Source organism: Gymnoscopelus microlampas, assembly GCF_963454915.1.
Source record: "Gymnoscopelus microlampas genome assembly, chromosome: 2".
NCBI lineage: Eukaryota > Metazoa > Chordata > Actinopteri > Myctophiformes > Myctophidae > Gymnoscopelus > Gymnoscopelus microlampas.
The window spans coordinates 38,407,929-38,428,507 of NC_139939.1; the positions used below are offsets into that span (position 1 = coordinate 38,407,929).

Below are 20,579 nucleotides of genomic sequence, written 5' to 3' on the forward strand. Positions count from 1 at the left end.
CCACAGTGAGACAATTCACTCATCAGAGAACCAGGGTATCTATAAAAAAATATATATAATAATGTATTTGAGCAAATATTAGAAAATAATTAAATTAGTACAAATAGGACTTGAAAAGTTGGGCAAGACATATTTCAAAAGTGGTGTAAATTCATGTCAAGTCTTACCTGAAATTAAATCAGTTTTGAACATCAATTAGAAAAATCTACTTCAGGCAAATGATTTATTAGATAATATATATTTCTTGTTCAGGTTCCTAACAGGGTTGCGCAAAGAATAGCGTACAACAATTACAACGATCACAAAAGTGTACTTTATTGGTTTATGTTTCTTTAATACAAAATAAAATAAAGGATCAATCATTTGTTGATGCCTACATTCTGCACAAATACAATAAAATAGACATTACAGTACATACATTTAGAAAGAACGTCAGGGTGCCGGGTTGTTCAGCCAGTTAGTGCACAGATAATCTGTTGCTCACAGTGAGTGAATAAACAGTGATCCAACCCTGTCATGTCTCACATGACTCTTTTCTCTCTCTCTTTCCTGACTCTACACCGTCTATAAAATAATCGTAAAAGGTCATCAACAACGTCTATAAAATAATCGTAAAAGGTCATCAACAAACATATTTAACAAGCTGTTTCAGCGGCTCACAGCTGTCGACTACTTCTGGCACGGACAGCAAGGTCTGTAGAGGGAAAAAGAAAAAGCATTGTTCTCTAAAGTAGCCATGTATTGTAGGGTTTCACTGACGTGACAACACCTTGCAAACTGTCTGTTCAATACTGTACAGTTTGCAAGGCGTTCATTCACTGATACTTGTACATGAAAAACCTACTTGCTAATTTACTTTCAAGAGTATTAATTATATTAACACAGTTACAGTTGTCAATCCCAGATGTACACGTTCACCTTCATCTGGAATTTTATTTAAAAGAAATAGCATTTGCAGCATTAGTTGCTTAGCAGTGTGACTAACCCCTTGAGGCTGGTAAAATATAATTGACCCTTTGACAAGTCTCGCCTGTGGTCCCGCCCCCCTTCGCACCCATAGACTGTCACAGTGATGTTCCGGAAGTAAACGTCACATTCCTTTCCTCCGTAGAGGATTTCATTATCAGCTATAAAGTTGTAACAATCCAAAGTAGACTTACCACCAGGATCCTGGTTATAAAATGGTGCTGCTATATGCTCCATAGAAGCCTTGTCTGTATGCAATCACTCTAGTTTTAAGAAAAACATGCTTAACCTGAGATCTCACTGAGAAATACTTCATTAGCCACAACACTAAAGCATAACATCCGGACGTATCCAATTGGTGGAGCTCGCATTACTATGGAAATGTTTGTGGTGATCTCACTTCATCCACTACCATTAAAAAAAATAAAATGTTTTTTCAGTTGCCTCGTATTGATATTTAATGTATTTTAAACTTGGTTTTAGTACAAAAGGAAACGTCTCTGGTGCGGTATAGTGACTGGGCATGATGCGTTTTTTCCAAAAACTGGATATTTTTCAATTTATTTGTAGACTCAGCATATACAACCAGAAGGAGGTGGAACAAGGCGGAAGAAGCCTGCTGGTTGGTCGGTGAAGGACCAATCAGAGGGTTGACACAAGGTAAATCTCTCACCTTTCTGACTTTATCGATCATGGTGTCCAGCATTTGGAGCTCCTTCACCAACTTCTGTTCGTTAGCTTGGTGGATGATTCGCTGCAGAAACATGAAGTAAAATATATTCATTGACACCAGTAATGGAACGTCAATAAGACCAAGGAGACACCGATCACCATGCAGGAATAGGAAGTGGTAGGTGGTATACTGTATTGTAAGTATACTTAATTTATTTAAAATATCAGACATATATCACCAATGAAATCTCTTTAAAAGTGACATTGCAAACAAAAAACTTGTGCGATCAAATTTCCCCACAACTCTTAAAAATCTGGGTCCATACTTAGTATCACTGTCAAAAGGTACATACTTTAAGCTGTCCCTGACTAAGAATGTTGTCATTTTAATTTAAGAATAAGTTTTATTTGTGGAAACAGGCTGGTCTGATGCATTTTGATTGTGGGTGAAAATAAAAGTCAGAAGCAGTACTGTCTATTTTTAGCGGTGTGCCATGAATGGATACTCATTTGTTATCACCATAGACCATTAATCAAAGGAAATATACAAAACGTGCATTCCCATTTCAGGTTTGTTCACAATCTATTTCTAAAACACCGCTGATTGCGAACGCGGAAGGAGGCCGCGCCTCCGCCCAAGTGGAGCATACTATGAAACTCTGCTCGGCTTGTGTCTCTCTCTGTCTGTCTGTCTGTCTGTGTGCATTGCCTGTGCACTGCCTGCACTGCCTGTGTGCAACCCACAGAGTGCGCCAGAGTGCAGCTACAGCCAAAACACACACACACACACACAAGTCTGTGAATACACAATATTTTCGAGCTGCGTTCGCGCGTCTTACTTGTTACACAAGGGGACATTTGGTATTGTATAATACACTATTGTGAATGCATCGTGAAAAAAAAAGGAAAGAAGCCTAATCGACAAAATTAGTTGCCCATTTATTTTAATTTGTAAATGTATATATTAATATAATACACATTTCAATGATATATAATAATCGTGTACTTACATGTCTTTTGGCTCTGTCCAGAAGCTTGGCTCTAGCTTGCTCCGCCTCCTGCATGCTTCTCTTCAGTCTCTCCACCTGGGGACAGAGTGAAAGACCGGTAGTGCATGTTAGACACAGCCAGTATGGACACTGAAGTTCCGTATCAGGGTGTCCACCCTGATAAGGGTTATTGGGAATGCTCTGTATTCAATAGCTTAAACTGGTATGATTCACATGTAAATAACCCTTTATTTGTGTGTGTACATTTCCTACACTTTTAAGACAAATATTTACTCAAAAAATGGTTCAAGTGATAATTCAGAATGTTAGTTTGGGTCACGGGGAGACATCAAATTTCTCTTTTGGATCTCAGGCTGAAAAAGTTTGGAGACCCCCGATCTAAACCAAAGCCGAGGGTCAGATTTAGGAAGACAAGGAGAGGGGTAATTGCTAATCAATGCCGACTTGCTTTTGTGTTCACATGATCTTGCTTTTGGAGAATATCTACCAACTGACACAAATGACTGAAGTGTACCTCTTGCAGTAGGCCAATCTTCTCGTCCATGAAGTGCACCGGGTTTGCTGATAGGCTACTAGCTTTCTTTAGCTCCTCCCTCAGTGCATGAGACTCCACCTGGGACTGCTGGAGAGACAGGCGAAGCTCAGTCACCTCCTTGCGCAACTCCTGCATGAAACAAAGAAAAGACAACCATTTTCAACTGACTATCGCTGTGGTACACAATGTGGGCCAAACTATATATCTTTGAAAGAATTTCAGTACCTTCAGGGTGACTGCATGGTTTAGCAAGTTCAATTTAAGACATTTGTATCAATTTAGAATAAAATGCAGTGATTTCACCAGTTAAAGCGGCACTATGCAACCTTTTTTTTTATTAATAAAATGTAATGTTGTCCAATCTGTGTGGTAAAGTATGTTAATACAATAATAATAATAATAATAACTTGAATTTATATAGCGCCTTTCAGAAACCCAAGGATGCTTTACAATACAAAATACACAACATACAAAGAAATACAATATAACTTGGGGGTGGTTGTATTTTGTCTCCCTGCTCTTCTATTGAGACATTTAGATACGTGTCAAAGGTCATGTCTCACCTAGACACAGGATCTGATCTGACATGAACTTTGACCTGGATTTAATTTATTGCCCGAGCAAAGAGGCAGGTTCTATTGGCTCAATGGTAAGAATTGCGCAGGAAACTGGGTTCAAATCCGGGGTAGAAGAGGAAAGTTACATAGTGCAGCTCACTATGGATTTAACACCACAATGTTCACAAAGAATTGTTTAAAACAATACATTAAATGTATTTGACATATTAATGTCTGCTCAAAGTAAAAGACAATGTAAAGACATTTAAAGACATTCAAGACCTACTGTAGCAGTCACTTACAGTATTATCAGTTTTGTATTGATTAAGAAGCTCCCTGGTTTCATTTATTTCTGCGCACAGCTGGGTTATCATCTTCGCATCCTGTATCAAAAGGGAGATTATTTAAAGGTATTTAGCACACACCCTTATCTAGAGTGATTGTACAGTGTGCAACATTAGAGAAAGTTTTCATTCCTGGATCATCAATAGCATTAAGCTAAACCAAAGCTGCTGTGCTCACACATATTGTATAAATAATTGAAATTTCAGTTATAAACAGGCATTTTCTTAAATTATAGGCATTGCAGACTGAGGGAGTGTTGCGCTCTACCTTTGCTTTCTGCTGTAGTGCCAGGTTGCCTTTCTCGAGCTGACTTTGCAGACGCCTCAGCTGTTCCTCAAGTTCCTCAACCTTAGACTGGTGTCTGCTGGTCTGGGTGTGTAGCTCCCCCTGCAGGCCACAACTGGAACAACAACCATAATCTCAGCAGCCGATATGAAACGAAAAAACGTTTGATAAAAACAACACTAATAAAACCTACAGTGGGTGTCTGGGTTTAAATATACTTTCAAGTGTCTGTAAAATTAATACTAGGGATGTTTTTAATGTTCTCAAGTCACATCCTCCATGATTATTACCATAATCATTAGTCACAATTTGTTTTCTGGGAGGATTCTGGGAATAAAATTACCGTTTATTTCTTATACAGTATCAACATCTTGACTATTTTAAACTACATTTTACATTGTAAGAAATGTTTGCCAAATGCTACAGCTTGTAAGTGTGGAAACACCACCATGAGGATTTACACAATGAACTGTGAAGCTCTGCTCCTTCCTCAGACACATTCATCAAGTAGGTGTATTGGCAGGAAATATCCCATCTCCGACAGACAGACAGACACACAGACGGTCAGAGCAAAACCTACATGGTGTTGTGCAGCTCCAGCAGCTGTGTGTTCTTGTGGCATTTGACCTGCTCGAGGGTGGACACCAATTCATTGACGGTGTTATACATGTCGGCCAACATCATCACCACGTTGCTCTGCTCCTCCACCTCCGGGTCCTCCTGCTTCACCTCCTCACGGGTCACGGGCACGCGGGTGAAGGCACTTGTCTCACTGAACAAACCTTCACTGACCTCAGGAGAGTCTGAGCAGAATGAATACAGTGCAAATCAGTTCATTTATTCCCCCATGTTTTATAGACAGGCCAGCCTCATCCATTTGTAGCGAGGGGCATGTACCCTTGGACTTCAGAGTTTTTATATGAAATTAACAGTATATAATAAATGATATACTGTAGAGGCACTAGTTTTGTTTTGATATGCTGCCATGAGTAGTTCAAAGTCAAAACATCATGTTTATGATGTTATAGTATGTTTTAATAGGAAATCAAAGCAATGCACAGTCATTACTTAACGGCGTAGTACTCTACCTTGGTCATCAGGAGTTGCCATATTTGTGTCTGCCCCCATCGCCTTCATAATGCTGTCCACAAAGGAAACGGGGGGGCGGCGACCTTCAGCAGTGGCAGATGACTGGGGCCCCTCATCCTTGCTGTGTTCTGGTTTCTGGAAAATTGAAATCCAAAATTTGAAATCTTGCAGAGGTAGTGGGGAAAATGTATAGCCAGTGGTACCTGGCTATTTAGAGATGCATGACGAGTACGACCATTGTGTTCGTTTGGTTTGGCCTTGGTAGTAACGTTGTCTGTGTTACCTTCTCATGAAGCGCTGCATGGAGGTCATTGGTGACTCCTCTGAGTGTGTGGTGGAACACTGTGACATCATTGCCAGCCTGGGCCAACTGTCCCCCCAGTTCCTGTTGAACAGCATTGGTTCTGGCCCTCGCAGCCTCCAGCTCGGTCTGCAACTCATCTCTCTCAAGCCTGTCGAAACACACACACACAAATTATTAATTTCTCATTGAGAACCCAGTGGTTCGTTTTAAGAACCTTTATTCAGTGCAATGTGACTCCTCCCAGCAACATCCCTCAGCAGCCACTGTCAAAAGTGCCACTGAGCACGGCAGGTAACTACTCCAGTGAAGCTGCTCAGCAGAAACTGGACAAGACTGTGGTTGCACTAGGCAGGTCCAGTGCGAGAACATGTGTAATTATATGTGCAATGTGTTGAAAGGAGCTCAAGGAAAACTAGAACCAGGAGACCTGGTACTGCCAGACCCCTAGTGGTTGAAATCTGAATGGCCGGACTTCACATGACGCGTGTGCAGAGGAAAAGAGGGACAGAAAAGAGGAAAAGAGCAAAAGAGGGACAAAAGAGGGACAAAGAGATCTCTGTATGTGTCTGTCTGGGTCCCTTTATGCCCATATAGACAAAAGAGGGACAAAAGAGGGACAGACAAAGCCTCATGTAGGCCGACCCTCTGGGTCTGGCAAAAAGACACAAGGTTCAGAAATGCAATCCAACAATCCATACTTAGTACTAGTCACAAGTTTGCAAAATGTTTGTTGTGATAGCTTACTGAAGATGACTGAGGGCTCCTTTCAGGTCCTCACACTGGATGTTCCTCTCCCTGAGGCCCTGCAGATGGCTCCTGAGGGAAGCTTCAGTCTCTGCAACCTGCTCTCTAGTCAGCTGATTCTCCATCTGCATGAACTGACCCAAACACAAAACAGCAGATTATAGCATAAAATCACTCAGAAGACATTTAAATTAAATTATTCAAGGGCAAGACCACTTTGGTAGAGGTTTGGGTTGTGTAGTTACCTTGCCATGATGTAACTCCAAGGTGGACAAGAAATCTAAAATAATTGCTCCATTGTTTAGAAACTGATAATTCAAAATATGCTCCTCATTGACTTACATTGTACGGTGAAACAGCTTTCAAAGTCACTCTTTTAGCACAAAAACTCATTTTTTACCCCATTTTTTTATAAAAATGTCAACTTCCTGTTTATTTGAAGATCTGGATCCGCGGATCTAATCAGGGGGTTCTTCCTAATAAAAATGCCCAAATCAACTGGAAGTTACTGGGTTTGGTGATGTGTATATTGTCTGAATCAACTTTGTTTACGTGCCAAAAGAGTTGGAGTTACATCATGGCAAGGTCCAAACCTCTACCAAAGTGGTTTTGCCCTTTACTTTATTCCTCTGCCAGACAGAAGTGATATAGAACTCAAATCAAGTCTGTAATCAAAAGACAGCTAGAATTTTTGGACTGCGATGGTGATGCCCATGGCTGCACTAAATGCCCTCATTTGTTTTCAGTTCATTTCCATCTGGCAGATGGCAGTGTAAAATAGATACTCTCTCAAAGATGGACACACTCTTACCTCGTTCTCCTCCTTAAAAATGCTGAACTGTGTGCGGACATCTTTGAGCTCTTCGATCTGTAGGCTTTGTGAATGAGAGAAGGTCTGCAGCTGTCCGAGCTGCTCCTCACTGTGGGCCAGAGACTGATTCAGCTCACACACACGCTGCTCTGACCGGGACAAAGATACCTCCAACCTACAAACACCAAGTAAATAGCATTTAACTGAATTCTCAAAATGTTGTTGCAGTAAGGCATAAAAAAAAACTGAAATAGAAAATGAGAGCACATTGAATAACTAGAAAAAGTGCTCCTCGGAGCACAGGTCTCCGCCAGGTCAGGTAGGTTATTGTGGGCCAGCAATGTTGATGGAATATGAAAAATCGGAGAGATCCGTTTTGATCACATGACTATAGAGATAACAATGTGTACCAATTTGCATGATGTTTGGACATCAGTAATATCAAAACATTTGCAAAGATTTTGCAAAAATCAGCCTGCTGGTGGCACTATAATAGGCCAATGAGAAAAGGGGGCCATTTCTTCCTTGGCCTAGTGGGAATGTGCGTGCAAAGTTACACGGTAACGGACACTGCGGTCATGATTTGAGGCATTTTGTTCAAAACTGACCACTCCAGCAAACTTTGGAAGCCAATCAGGATGGAATGTGAAAATCCATCTTGATCACATGACTATATAGATACTGTGAAGTGTGAACCAATTTGCGAGATGTTTGGACAAAATCGGTAGGAGTAATATCAAAACATTTGTTTTGCAAAACTTGGCCTCCTGGTGGCACTATAACAGGCCGATCTGAAAGATTTGGGGCAGAGGTTCTGCTCTGGCATCCAGGGAGTTTTTGTGCAGTTTCACGTCGATAGGGCCAACGGTGCCGGAGATTAGCTGTTCAGACAGACAAACGTACTCACACACACACACACACACACACACACACACACACACACACACACACACACACGCGGAGACAATGAGACCTAAAGTTCCTCTCCAATAGTAATGGATAGGAATTTTATTAATGAGAGAAACTGAATCATCATTACTCACTCATCTGCTCTTCCATTGGCTTGCTTGGCATCCTCCCATGACTTCTGCAACCTGACACAAAACTGGTGCTTAAAACAAATAAACCAAACCATTGCAAACAAACAGTAATCTGTGTTCCCAAGACCAGAGATCATGCTTGACACATCAAGCCAACATCGGGCCACCGATAAGCATCTATGGCCAAAAATCGTCTGTACAATGTCCGGTGCGTACACAGCCATCGTGGTAGTGAGGCGTCTGCGTGAATCATTCACCTCAAGCACAATCAGTGTCGAAAAGAGGGGGCGGGGGGTCAAGTTCTTTGGTGGTGGTGGTGTGTGTGTGTGTGTGTGTGTGTGTGTGTGTGTGTGTGTGTGTGTGTGTGTGTGTGTGTGTGTGTGTGTGTGTGTGTGTGTGTGTGTGTGTGTGTGTGTGTGTGTGTGGCCTTACTGCAACAACATTTTGAGAATTCAGTGCGAGACACACCAACGTGCAGGTTTCATGTCAAGAACTACATTTCTCTCACACAGGTGCACAACAGTGTCATCAGCTGACCATCGGTGCAGTGTGTAAACAACAGCCTGCATACAGCTACTTTTTAAACACCTTTCATCTGACATCTGACCCAACTAATCTCCCAACATTAGTCTGTAATAGTTAGGACAAGTCAGTTTGGTGTGTTTAAGAGAGACGGTGTCAATTCTACCAAATCTGATGGATAGATCAAATTACATGGCATCTAAATAATTAGTTTTCTTAAACGGAATGGAAACATAATAATCATAACAACAATTGTCAATAAAGTATCCATTCTGAAAAGTCTCTGGATCTTACTTGGTAGCTTGTTCACCAAGTCCCTTCTCCAGGAAGGCGAAGGAAGCCATGTAAGAGGAGACTGTGGCATTGAGATCAGTAACCTTCCTTTCCAACATGGCTTGCTCTTCCTCTCCTTCACCCAGTTTCTCATGCAGCACACCCATCTCTGAAAGTAAAGTAAGTGTAAGTTAAGTTAAGAGTACTGTAGTCTCAAAATTCTTCTGAAAAGATACAGCTACTTACTGCTAGCTGTTACTCTTTAAATCTGTAAATCTTTCCAAATTCTTTTTGAGCCCAATTATCAGGCTCAATATGATGAAACACGATTAGTTCACTAGATTTTTAACCATGATTATTTTCATCTGAAAGGTTGTATCACTGTTGTGTTCAAACTATACTGTAAATTTGTCCTTTGGAAAAACGTTTTAAAATACTGTCTGTACCTGAGGTCATGATGGTCACCTGGAGTTTCAGGTCTGCAATCTGCTGAGTGGCATCTTGAAGATTCAAATTAGCCTGGTCCAGCTCCTCTTGAACCTGTGGATTTAATAACCGTTTTAAGACATTTTATCTTGTAGTAAAGTAGTGGATTAATTCCTTGCTTGAGAGCTCTCCTCGGATGTTCTTCATAGAGTATCCCACATGATAAAACATCCTGACCTGTTCTTGTGCCTCTTCAGCTTGTTCTCTCTGTGTCAGACTCTGGTCTCTCTCAGTCAGGGCAGCTGCTGCCTTCTCATTCAACTTCACAAGCATTGGAATGCTCTTCTGTAGAAGGACTCTGGCTGCTTGGAGCTAGTATCCAATACAAATGTTAATTTGTTGTAAAACGGTTTAATATTATGAATAACGATATCAATCATTTTTTAAATATAGTCCTACCTCTTCAGCAAGAGTGGTGTGATCACTGGTGGTGCTAGTTAAAAGCTCAGATGCTGAATTGAGGGACTCCACATAGGCCTTGTTTAATGCAACCTGCATAGATAAAACACATTAAGTCAGTCTCTGTACTGCTAGCTAGGGGCTCACAACGCGCTGTGGTGCGATGCGTTGTGAGCTTGTAGATCGGCTATTTTAGATATTTTACACCACCATTGTACAACGAAATACAGGTGGTTAAGACTAATCGATGTAGTCGATTATTTTTTTAAAGAAATTAATAAATGAAAAACAATTTAAAAAACTGCTTCATTTATTCCATTAACATACATGAGCAAGATTAAGTTATTAGTTATTGGTTCTACATTACATTACAGTCATTTAGCAGAACAAACAATTATGCTGGATAGCTCTGTCATGCATGTTGCATGTGTATGTGAGAGCAAGACAGAAAAAAAGAAGACAGGAGGAATAAGTAAGACAGAAGCAGAATCTTTACCTGCTCTGGGTAAGTCTTGGTTAAAGCAGCCATGAGGTCTTTTTGAGAGCCTAAACTCTCCTCCAGCTGGGAGATCTGCTGGGCACTGTGTTCTCTCAGTTGCTCCATCACACTGAAGGCCTGGAAAAAAAAACATCACCATGGCACAGTTTACATTTTAATGCACCGACTCACAAATAATGTGTTATCCTTGAATACTCTTCTATTCTCCACCAGGAATTGCACCTTACATACATATATGAACTGGAATATATTTTTACTTTATTTATTCCCTTGTGAAGTATGTTTTTCTATTTTATTGCCAGAATTTTGTTATACATTCTACCACAATATATCCAAAGTTAAGCTTCCATTTGTGGGGGGAAATGGGCCTCATTCAATCACTAATAGGACATATGCATAAATATGTTATTATGAATACTTTTCGGATTCGATATAGTCTTACTTTAATTTACTTGTTGTAAATTTAGAACTGCCTCAGACCACTTGCAAAAATCATAAAGGCCTTAGAAGAGTCTTGTAAAATCAATAGAATGTGCAAATATTTTTTTAAATAGTATAAATGGCTAAATATTGAATATTTAAAGTAACTACATTTTATTGAATTTCACAATATAATTGAATATACAAATACATAATGCCCTTAATAATTCTGCAATTATTTACTAATGACATAGTACTCGTGATAATTAACTTGGCTTGTTTGTACACTTAAGATTTTGAAAACAGGGAACAACAAACGTGTGCGCTGACTTTCGCCTTTCATAGTCGATCGATTAAGAATGAACTGGATTCACCATCATACACAAGTGTATAAGAACTGAAGTGGCTGTACCGCACATTTCATGACTCTGATGGCACTTTTGCATGCACACCATCTGCGCATAAGGTACGGTCATATCTATGCCATACACAAATAGAGATTCTTGAGATTTAGAAGTTGCAGTAGTATGTTTAAGTAGTGCAACTGAGATGTGTTGTGGAGTTTTGGGACTTGCCGCATCTTTGGCTGTGAAAGCCTGCTCCTTTTGCTGCCTCATGTCCTCTCTCTCCTGCAGTGTGTCATGGACCTTCTGAACCATCCGAGTCTGTGACTCCTTCACTTTGGCACAAAGGGATCTCATCTGACCATACTGAAGAGAGGCAATATACAAGTAATTTAGACTCACCTTATGTCTGCAAAGGATAGTGACAAAAAGCTAATACAAGTACTACAATTTACAATAAAAGTACCAATAATAGTCCCGTCTCAGAATATTTGGAGTAAATGGTGAAGAAGAGACTAGTGTGCAGGTTTCTTTTGTCGTTTCTCCTCCCAACAACTTTTCTTTTATCTACTAATTACACAAATTTAGGAACACAATTCCAGCAGATGTGACTTGATTTATCCTTACCTGTGTGACAAGGCTTTTGTGGTCCTCTCTGACCACTTCCCCCATGTGGTTCATGTTGGCAAGAGCTGCTTCTGTGTCAGATGTTAAAGAAGTCTTGCAACACACAAACAAAATACAGATAAAAAACAATTTCATACTTTTCAACACACAATGTTGTAAACATAAGAAACATAATCTTCATGCATATGTTCCAAACGGATCTGTTCGCATGGTCCAGGATAACAAATTTCATACAACACGTCATTTACAAAATATAATTTTACTGTAGAAAACTTGTAATGAGCCTTTACATGATCATTTTGTACTTTATTTTAAGGCAATTGTATTATTTAAACCAGTAAGACTCCCTAATCGGGAGATAAGCGACCGTAGGTCACATGTATACAGAAGAGGGCTGTAACGGCGATTGGTTCCTAGTTGTGTGGGCAATGTATAGTTTTGTTTGGTGGTCTAAGAAATGTGGTGGCAGGCATGTTGATGACATGAGTGTACACATACTGTGTAGTGTGTAGCAATTTGCGTGTTTTTAGGGGCAAAACTGTAGGAGTAGTGGGCAAAAATGTGTTGTGAAAAGCGGCCTGAAGGTGGCGCTAGAAGAGGGCCATGTGAGAAATTAGGGGTGGGGTGTCCGCGTTGCCTTGGCGGACGAATAGGTACCGGCCGCGGCTCTCCCGGACGCTCCTAGCCCGAGTTACGGCATTTTATGTGAGCTGCAGTGGCAGGGGGTCCTCCACTGGGGGCGCCACCACTTTTGCATCCGTTCTGGAGCACCAGGAGTGGGTGGTCCCCGGGAATGCCCCGTGAGCAGCCCCGTTGGGGTGGTCATTTGGTAAGTTGTCCACATGTGCTCATTTTTTACACTTGGGGGTCCCCGAGGCAGCCGGGGGTCCCTGGAGGTCCGGGGGTCCTTGGAGGGTGTAGTTTGGCAAGTAAGGAGTGTGTGTGCAAAATCTGGCATGGATCGGGGCAACGGGTGCGGAGATATGAGCAGGGCAAAAGTGTGACGGGACGTGTGTGACGGAGGCAAAAGTGTGACGGGACGTGTGTGACGGAGGGACGGACGGACACCTGGAGCAGGTTTCTATAGTAAATGCGACCTACGGTCGCAATAAATCATATTTAGATGACATTCAGTAATGAAAGAAACAATCAGCAGGTAAATTAATTAGGAAAATAATCATTATGTTTTGATGGTTTATGAGTGCATCATGTTTTGGCCAATTAATAAAACATAATTTCTATTGCCCAAGCATAGCAACATAATAACGAGCTTGTTCTTCCTCCAGACTTTCTTTTTCAGCCCCAATTCAAATGTCCTAACTCTCTTTCTACATATGTATTTTAGCATCCACAGCCACCATGCAAAAACCTATGCACAAGAAACGCTGCACTCCAGAGCAAATTTGATTGCAAAATAAATACATAAGTACATCTTATTGTCGATATCAGCCAGAGCGCGGGAGTCTATTCCCGTTTCACAATGCGCTAGACACCTGGGAGATGGATTGCTGAAGTGGAGCGCAACACCTACCATCAGCTCCCAGTACTTACCGCACGACTTACGAGCCGTGCTACTCATACACAGAGTAGGCGGTGGCCGGGATCAAACCCATGACCTTGTGGTCGAAAGGCGAGCACTCTAAACAAACTGAATTTTCTAGGCCTGTATGATTGACTATGAATTAGATTTTGTTTGAACATGAATACATTTATTGAAGGCAAAAAAATATATTAAAAAATCCCTGGCTGGCATAAAGCAGTCCAACTGCCCCATTGGATCTCAATTCGCAGCAGCCCTACATGTCTACGTTAAATGTTAGTGTCTCCGTCTCACCATGGTAAGCCTGTTGTCCTGTATACACTGAATGAGGTTCTGTAAAGAAGACTCATCCGACTCCAACACGCCAATCCTGTCCAAAGCTGCAATATACAGGTCTCTGTATGTGGTGGTCTGTGAAAATGAAAGAAAACATTCATTTAATCATTGTGTCAAGGACAATTGATAAACAAAAAGATAAAGTTGCACAAGGTGATACATGGTCCTGACTCGCAAGGCAGATCTGACTTCAATCAACTGCTGTAGTTGTCTGGCAGATTCCAGATCTTGTAACTGAAGACATTTAGACGATCACGGCACATATGTGTGCAAAATGTACAGTGAAAATGTACTGTGTAAATATACACTGTGTATCGTTGTCAGGTGTATCGTTGTTGTCAGGTAGAAACCTTGTATGTACAAAACTGTTCCTTTTTTTATTATATAACTTTTTTTCCCCCGATCTTCAACCTCACAACACCTCGCATCGCGACACATTGTAGATATGCTATTTTGACTTATTTTGTGCGACACTGTTGTATAATGAAGTTGAGCATTCATTTACGAAAAAGAAAAAAAAAGATACAAGAGATTTGAGATACAAAGCTTCTGCCCGACAACAACGATATACACACACACAGAGCAGGTAGGAGTTCAATGTTATGTGGTAGAGATTGAATCACACACCACCCTACTATTCGGTTACTCTAACCACTATGCAACAAACCTGACTGAGTTCAGTGTGTTCAGTCTGCACCATTTGGTCCCTGAGGTCAGAGGGCGCGGGGCCTGTGCTGGCAGCAGAGCTGTGTAGCCTGGCCGATGTCTGCTGTTGTACAAGGGCCTCCACCATGATCATAGAGGACCTTAGCCGCTGTTCTAGCTCTTGTTTGGACAGAGACTCCAGGCTGCCTGGGGGTACACTGAGACCAAAAAATGAAAGAGAGACCAGCTGAAAGTTGTAAAAGTTATTAACTTTAGAAATTAACCCGTCTGTAGTTCCTTAGATATTTATTTGTACAGTATGCTCCATTTTGATTTGATGGCATTACATTTTTCTGTATTTCATACAAATGAACATATTGTAATCAAATCACAATTTTCCATTATGTCCCTTTACCTAGATTTTAATATATATATATATATTCGACATCTCTACATGGGGAAATTGATACTCACTTCCATAGGAGAGGATCTGTGATAGTGCATTTATCAGCCATGGAGAACTCCCGCTGTCTTTCAAACTGGCCTGATGTATTTAGACTGTGATCGACCATCTTCACAGGACTGGTGCCCACACACATGCTGTGGCTCTCTGTGGGAGATTTACAACAATCTGTAATTTTTTCACAGAAAGAATGTCACAATAATTTGTGTATAACCATTTCACAATTTCAATATAATCTTTTTGCTCAATTTTAATGTCTGCATGTTAATTTATGCATGTTTACATTTAAATTGTGTTCCACGCCTGGATCCCAGAGCAAAACATTTTTGGATTACTAAACACTGCACCTGAATTGTCAAAATAATTTAAATTAAAAACATGCTGTGCATTATATCTCTATAGCGGACAGCAGTACCTGGAGGTGGAGGTGGAGAGTGAGCTGAGACGTGGAGGCACCCAGTCGTGGAGGCACCCATCTTCCCTGATGCCATGATGAGGAACTCTGCCATCTGCCTGAGCTGCTGCTGCAGGGGACCATTAGGAATAAAGGGAATATCTAATACTAACGGTTTCTCCTCTGCTGATTGAGCTGGTGCCGCTACACTGGGCTTCTCATTTGTATCTCCAACTACTTCTTTGATTGGGGCTATCTGGAGCTTTACACTGACTCTTCTACCAATTATTGTGGAGTTAAGTAACGGTTGTGGCATCGGGCTCTCCAAAGGCCCAAGCCAGGGCCCTGAAGGGACTGGGAGAAAAGGAGGCACTAAGCTATTTTCCTCTTCCATGGCAGACTCTTCAGCCAAGGCTTGAGCGAAGGCTGAATCTCTGCGAATGCGTAATCTGGCGGGGGTTCCCCTGATGACTGGACTCATGAACTCAAACTGCAAGGTGTTTGGTACAGAGGGAATCTCTGGCAGTGACATCAGAACATCAGAGTCATTTTCAGGACACAGCTTTTCTAAAGAGTTAGAAGGAAACTGACCATTTCCGGACAATCCCAGAGCACTGTCATTTGCACCACTGGACTCTAGAGCTACACTTCTTGAAGGCATATCAATGTCATGTTTTAGATTCTCTTGCACCAGTGATGGTGTTAAACTCCCTCGAGCTCCAAGTACACTGCAGTTCAACTCTCTGTTGTCAAGCAGGCGATTAACTGCATGTAAAGAAGCTTGTTTAGGGGTTACTTGAATTGGACAGTTAACATTTACATTATTTACTGACTCATTGAATAATGCATTTACCAGTGGAGGTGCACTGACAACTGATAGGTTGGAATCTAGTACAGCGCCATCATTTTCTAAACTACAGTGGCCTGAGTGCACTGTGCTGCTGTCCACATGTAGTTTGGGTGTATCTTGAATTTGACACTTAAGATCTGGATTATTAACCAACTTAAGTGACGTGTTTGCCGATGAGGTAAAACTGATAGCTCCTGGATCTAGCGCAGCACCATCTCTTTCCACTTGGCGGTGCAGGTTTTCAAAATGATCCATTGTGATACCAATAAGTGTACTGTCATTGCATGGGAGTTGCTGTAAGATGACCGGCGGTGATGGGGAACGAGATAGAGGGACATTCTCCTGTGCCAGGTCTGCAGTGTGTGGAACTTCAACATCTCCTTCTGCACAGGTGACAGGTTTGAATGTGACATCTTCCTGACAGTCAATGTGGCTATCATCCAATTGCATATTATTAATTGGCTCCATCTCATCATGGCAGCCTGGTAATGGCTCCTGGAATGAGGAAAGTCCACAACTTGGAGAGGATGAGCCATTTTCAATATTACAGTAGGGGTGATCTTTATGGTTATCATTGGACTGTAGATTAGGGTCCATCACTAAAATGCTTGGATTCACACTGTAGTCATTTGGCTGGTTACTGCCGTTCATAACCTCATCAATAAGTACAGGAATAGTCTCATCTGCTTGCATGGTGTAATCTGCGACTTCAATTTCACCTCCTGTGCAGACAAATGATTTGAAAGTGATATCACATGTTCCACGAACAGGTTCTTCAGCACAAGCTGATTCTCCAGAGAACACATCAAGGGGGGCAGTAGAAGAAGTCAGCTCAAGACCTTCACTGTTCCAGTAGGGATGATCTGCATGCTCCTCACGGCATCGCTCACCACAGTCATCTACAATGAGGCTTGGATCAACAGTGTCATGCAGTAAGCATTCCCCAAGCTCTGGCACAGGCAGAGGAATAGTTTCGTCCGATATCCTGGTGGTGGTGATGTCTGAAACTACAACCTCAACTGACTCGCAGATGACAGATTTAAACATGTCTTCTACAAATCCACTGCAGTTATCGAAGTTCCCGGAGTCTTCACTTGTGCTTGAAGGCTTACTGAAAGGTCCTGGGCAGACATCAACAGAGTTTCCATCATTATAATAATAGGGATGTTCCATGTGGTTGTCACTTGAATGGGACATCATGCTGTCAGTAATGACTGTATCTTCTGGGTCACAGGGGTTCTCTGTAGGCTGATAATGGGGTAGAATGATACCATCTTGTGCCACTATTGAAGGAAGGTCTGAAATCTCCACTTCAACACCAGAGCAGATGAAGGATTTGAATGTTACATCTCCCAGTCCTACAGCTGTCTCAGTGGCTGCAGTACCAATGGTGGGTACTCTGTCAACAGTTAGGTTGGGTGAACAGACATCTGTGATGTTGTGTGGTGGACAGCTGGTGTGGTGGTCTGGGTCATAGAGATGGACATCACTCTGTTGGTTAGAAAGAGTTGGGTGGAAAATGTATTAAAAGTGTGGGGGGCGGCCATCAAAGAGCTAGAGCCCATACCACATAAATAAGGCTATAGTCCTTCTCGCAGCTAACCCTGGTTCGTCTCTGACCCGAGGGCGGCTCTTTACTACATTCCGCAGAATCAGAAGACAGATACCAGGACGAGCTAGCCAAAATAAAGCTTAAGAAACACTAATAGCCCCCCTCTCCCCCAAGCTTGTGTGCTGAAACAAAGCCAAAGAAAACTGCACAGGTCACTTGAGTCACATTGCCATCTATTGTATATTGAATACACTTCTGCTTGCATATTTGTTGTCTCTAACACTGTTACTGTTAGCTTTTGAACTGAACTGTGCATACATGTGTATCCGGACCAAAATACAATGCCAAGCTCACTCCTAATAGTAACAGGATAGGTGGGCACCAAGGAAGAGAGGCGCCTCAGTTAAATGAAATGTAAAGTAAAAATGTAAGTAAAGTAACATATACATGATTAGAACATGCACATTCAACAATTAAGGTAACAAAGGTTTGAGAACCACTGATATATCGCAACAAAGTTAGGATTTAGAAGACATTTGTAGAATCGCCTCAGGTCTTAATACATTAAACACCTTACCTTTGTCGTTTTGAAAACATCACTATTTGACAGTGATCTTGGTTTGAACCTGGAAGACGTTGGTGAGAGGCCCATTTCATTCTGCAAGCTTCTCAAAGGCGTACGCCCTCCAGGTCTGACGGAAGGCTAAAGACAGCAAAAGAGAAGGAAAATATGATTATTAGCTCATCTATTATAATTAAATACCGTGATATTATTAAAAAAACTGAGAGAAGACATCCTACCAATCCTTCCCCGGCTGAGCTGGATTTCCTTGACGACATTTTTGTCCCAGGCAAACTAATATGCACCTGCAGGAGAAAATACAGACAGCATATATATAATATATAATACAGTTCATGAAAAACAAAACAAAAAAACGCTATGTAACAATAATTTTGTTGGTAAAGCCAAACATCTTTCAAGAAATTAATATCAACAACATATTGAAAGGATATCAATAAGCTCTGAAGATGAACACCAGAAGTTTTTTGGTTTGTTTCTTGTCTTCAAAGTATTTTCATTGTATAGATTTTGAATCTTAAATTGTATTTCTAAATGTTATTTGATTGAAATCAAATTGAAATCAATTGAAATCTAATGAGCAATAAGGGGTAGGACTAGATACGTTTTCAACTTCATTCTATGCCCTTTTCGATGCATTTGTTTCATATTTTCTTATTTTAAGTGTATTAAGTTTATTTTGTGTATCTATTTTGTCTTTTAACAGTGTCCGAAATAAACAAAAACAATATCGTATTCTATGATGATTAAGGTTCGCTTCAGAAGGTAACTAAAGTGTTCTATAGCGGAATAAACGTTAATTAAACTTTCTATGGACGTACAAAGACAAACAGGGAATAATAACGATAGTCAATAACAGAATAGTAGCCTAGTGAGCTGAGGTGTTTTCTATTTTACCAGGTTAACCGTTCCGTTAGTGACAGTGTTGCCATGTCCGCTTATTATAAGCGACTGTGGGCTTATTGTTCTGTGAAGTTGCACGGTAAAGTTGCGGGTTGCGGTTTTTGGCTTGTTTCAAAAGTGTAGCTGTTGCTTATTTGGGGCTTGTTTCACGATTTTTAAAAAATATTTTAACCAGTGGTTCTCAAATATTTTCATGTCACCCCCAAATTAATATGCATTTGTCAAAGTGCGCATGATGGCATAGTGCCCTTGTTGCTTCTTTTGGGCTTGCTTTCCTACACCTGGTTGCTTGTTTCTCTCACAGAATCTGGCAACACTGATTAGTGGCAGTTTACAAACAAATATGCGTTGATCAATCAATCCGTGCATGGAATAGCCGATCTACAAGCTCACAATAATTACACATTTGGAAGCAAGCCTAAATAAGCGCGTACACTTTAGAAACAAGACCAAAAAAACCGCAACCACCAATTTTTAAAAGCAACTTTACAGAAAAATAAGCCCAAAGTCGCTTATAATAAGCGGACATGGCAACACTGTCCCACATTCATCAACCACCAAACAGTACGTTACTTACTTAGTCAGACTAGCGTTAAACTGTCGAACGTAAGTTAATTTATAAAACACACACACACACACACACACACACACACACACACACACACACACACACACACACACACACACACGAAGCTGGTCGCCATTAATGTGGTAAAGGGTTTACAGTATAATAATAATAAAATGGTATAAACAAACGAACCTCCCGTTCAGAAACTCTGCAGCCTCGACGTCAACTCCAACCGCTTCTCGTTTTAAACACAAACGGGCAGCCCTGTTATTGGTCCGTTAAAGTTACGTCACCAGCGTTTGACGTTTCCTTTTCCCCAGTGGTGGAAAGAGTACTCACATTTTTTACTATGTGAGTACTAAGTACTAAGTAAGTATCAATACCGCAATGTATAAATACTCTGGTACTTTACAAGTAAAAGTCAGGAATTAAAAATGTACTTGAGTAAAAGTACAAAAGTATTGGTATCAAAATGTACTTAAAGTAACAAAAGTAGAAAGTACTCATTATGCAGAATGTCCCATTTCACAAGTTTTCAAATGTAAAATGTTTCAAGTCTTTTGAAAATAGCCGATCTACAAGCTCACAACACAATGCCTCGCATTGCGAAGCATTGTGAGCTTGTAGATCGGCTATTTTTAAATGGCCGAAATCTAGTCTTAATGTATGTTTTGTAATACTAATCAAAATCTACAAAGTAACTATTAAAGTTAATTGTAATCGAGTAAAAGTACAATATTTGCAATCTGAGATTTAGTGGAGTAGAAGTAAAAGTACAGAAAATAGGAAATACTCCAGTAAAGTGAAAAATACCTCAAAA

General features: G+C 40.9%; 1 protein-coding gene across 3 annotated transcripts; it reads right to left on the reverse strand.

Moving 5' to 3' along the window:
• Positions 1 to 309: 309 nt before the first annotated feature.
• spag5 (sperm associated antigen 5) lies at positions 310 to 20,007 on the reverse strand. Of its 3 annotated transcripts, XM_084085253.1 has the most exons (27): positions 19,952 to 20,007; positions 18,510 to 18,575; positions 18,286 to 18,411; positions 15,320 to 17,647; positions 14,924 to 15,057; positions 14,472 to 14,667; positions 13,763 to 13,879; positions 11,929 to 12,021; positions 11,533 to 11,667; positions 10,535 to 10,654; positions 10,039 to 10,131; positions 9,817 to 9,951; positions 9,600 to 9,693; positions 9,175 to 9,322; positions 8,362 to 8,412; positions 7,319 to 7,493; positions 6,508 to 6,641; positions 5,743 to 5,911; positions 5,459 to 5,594; positions 4,951 to 5,173; positions 4,353 to 4,485; positions 4,043 to 4,123; positions 3,163 to 3,312; positions 2,649 to 2,723; positions 1,640 to 1,720; positions 597 to 694; positions 310 to 538 (listed from the first exon to the last, which is right to left on the reverse strand). In XM_084085253.1, exons 2-26 carry the CDS (start codon positions 18,546 to 18,548, stop codon positions 623 to 625), a joined length of 5,238 nt encoding a protein of 1,745 aa, XP_083941379.1. In that variant the 5' UTR covers positions 18,549 to 18,575; positions 19,952 to 20,007; the 3' UTR covers positions 310 to 538; positions 597 to 622. The 3 variants fall into 3 exon arrangements, with proteins under 3 accessions (XP_083941379.1, XP_083941380.1, XP_083941378.1); XM_084085254.1 differs by having other exon boundaries at positions 310 to 694; positions 14,924 to 15,059; positions 15,328 to 17,647; XM_084085252.1 differs by having other exon boundaries at positions 310 to 694.
• Between the last annotated feature and the right edge of the window lie 572 nt (positions 20,008 to 20,579).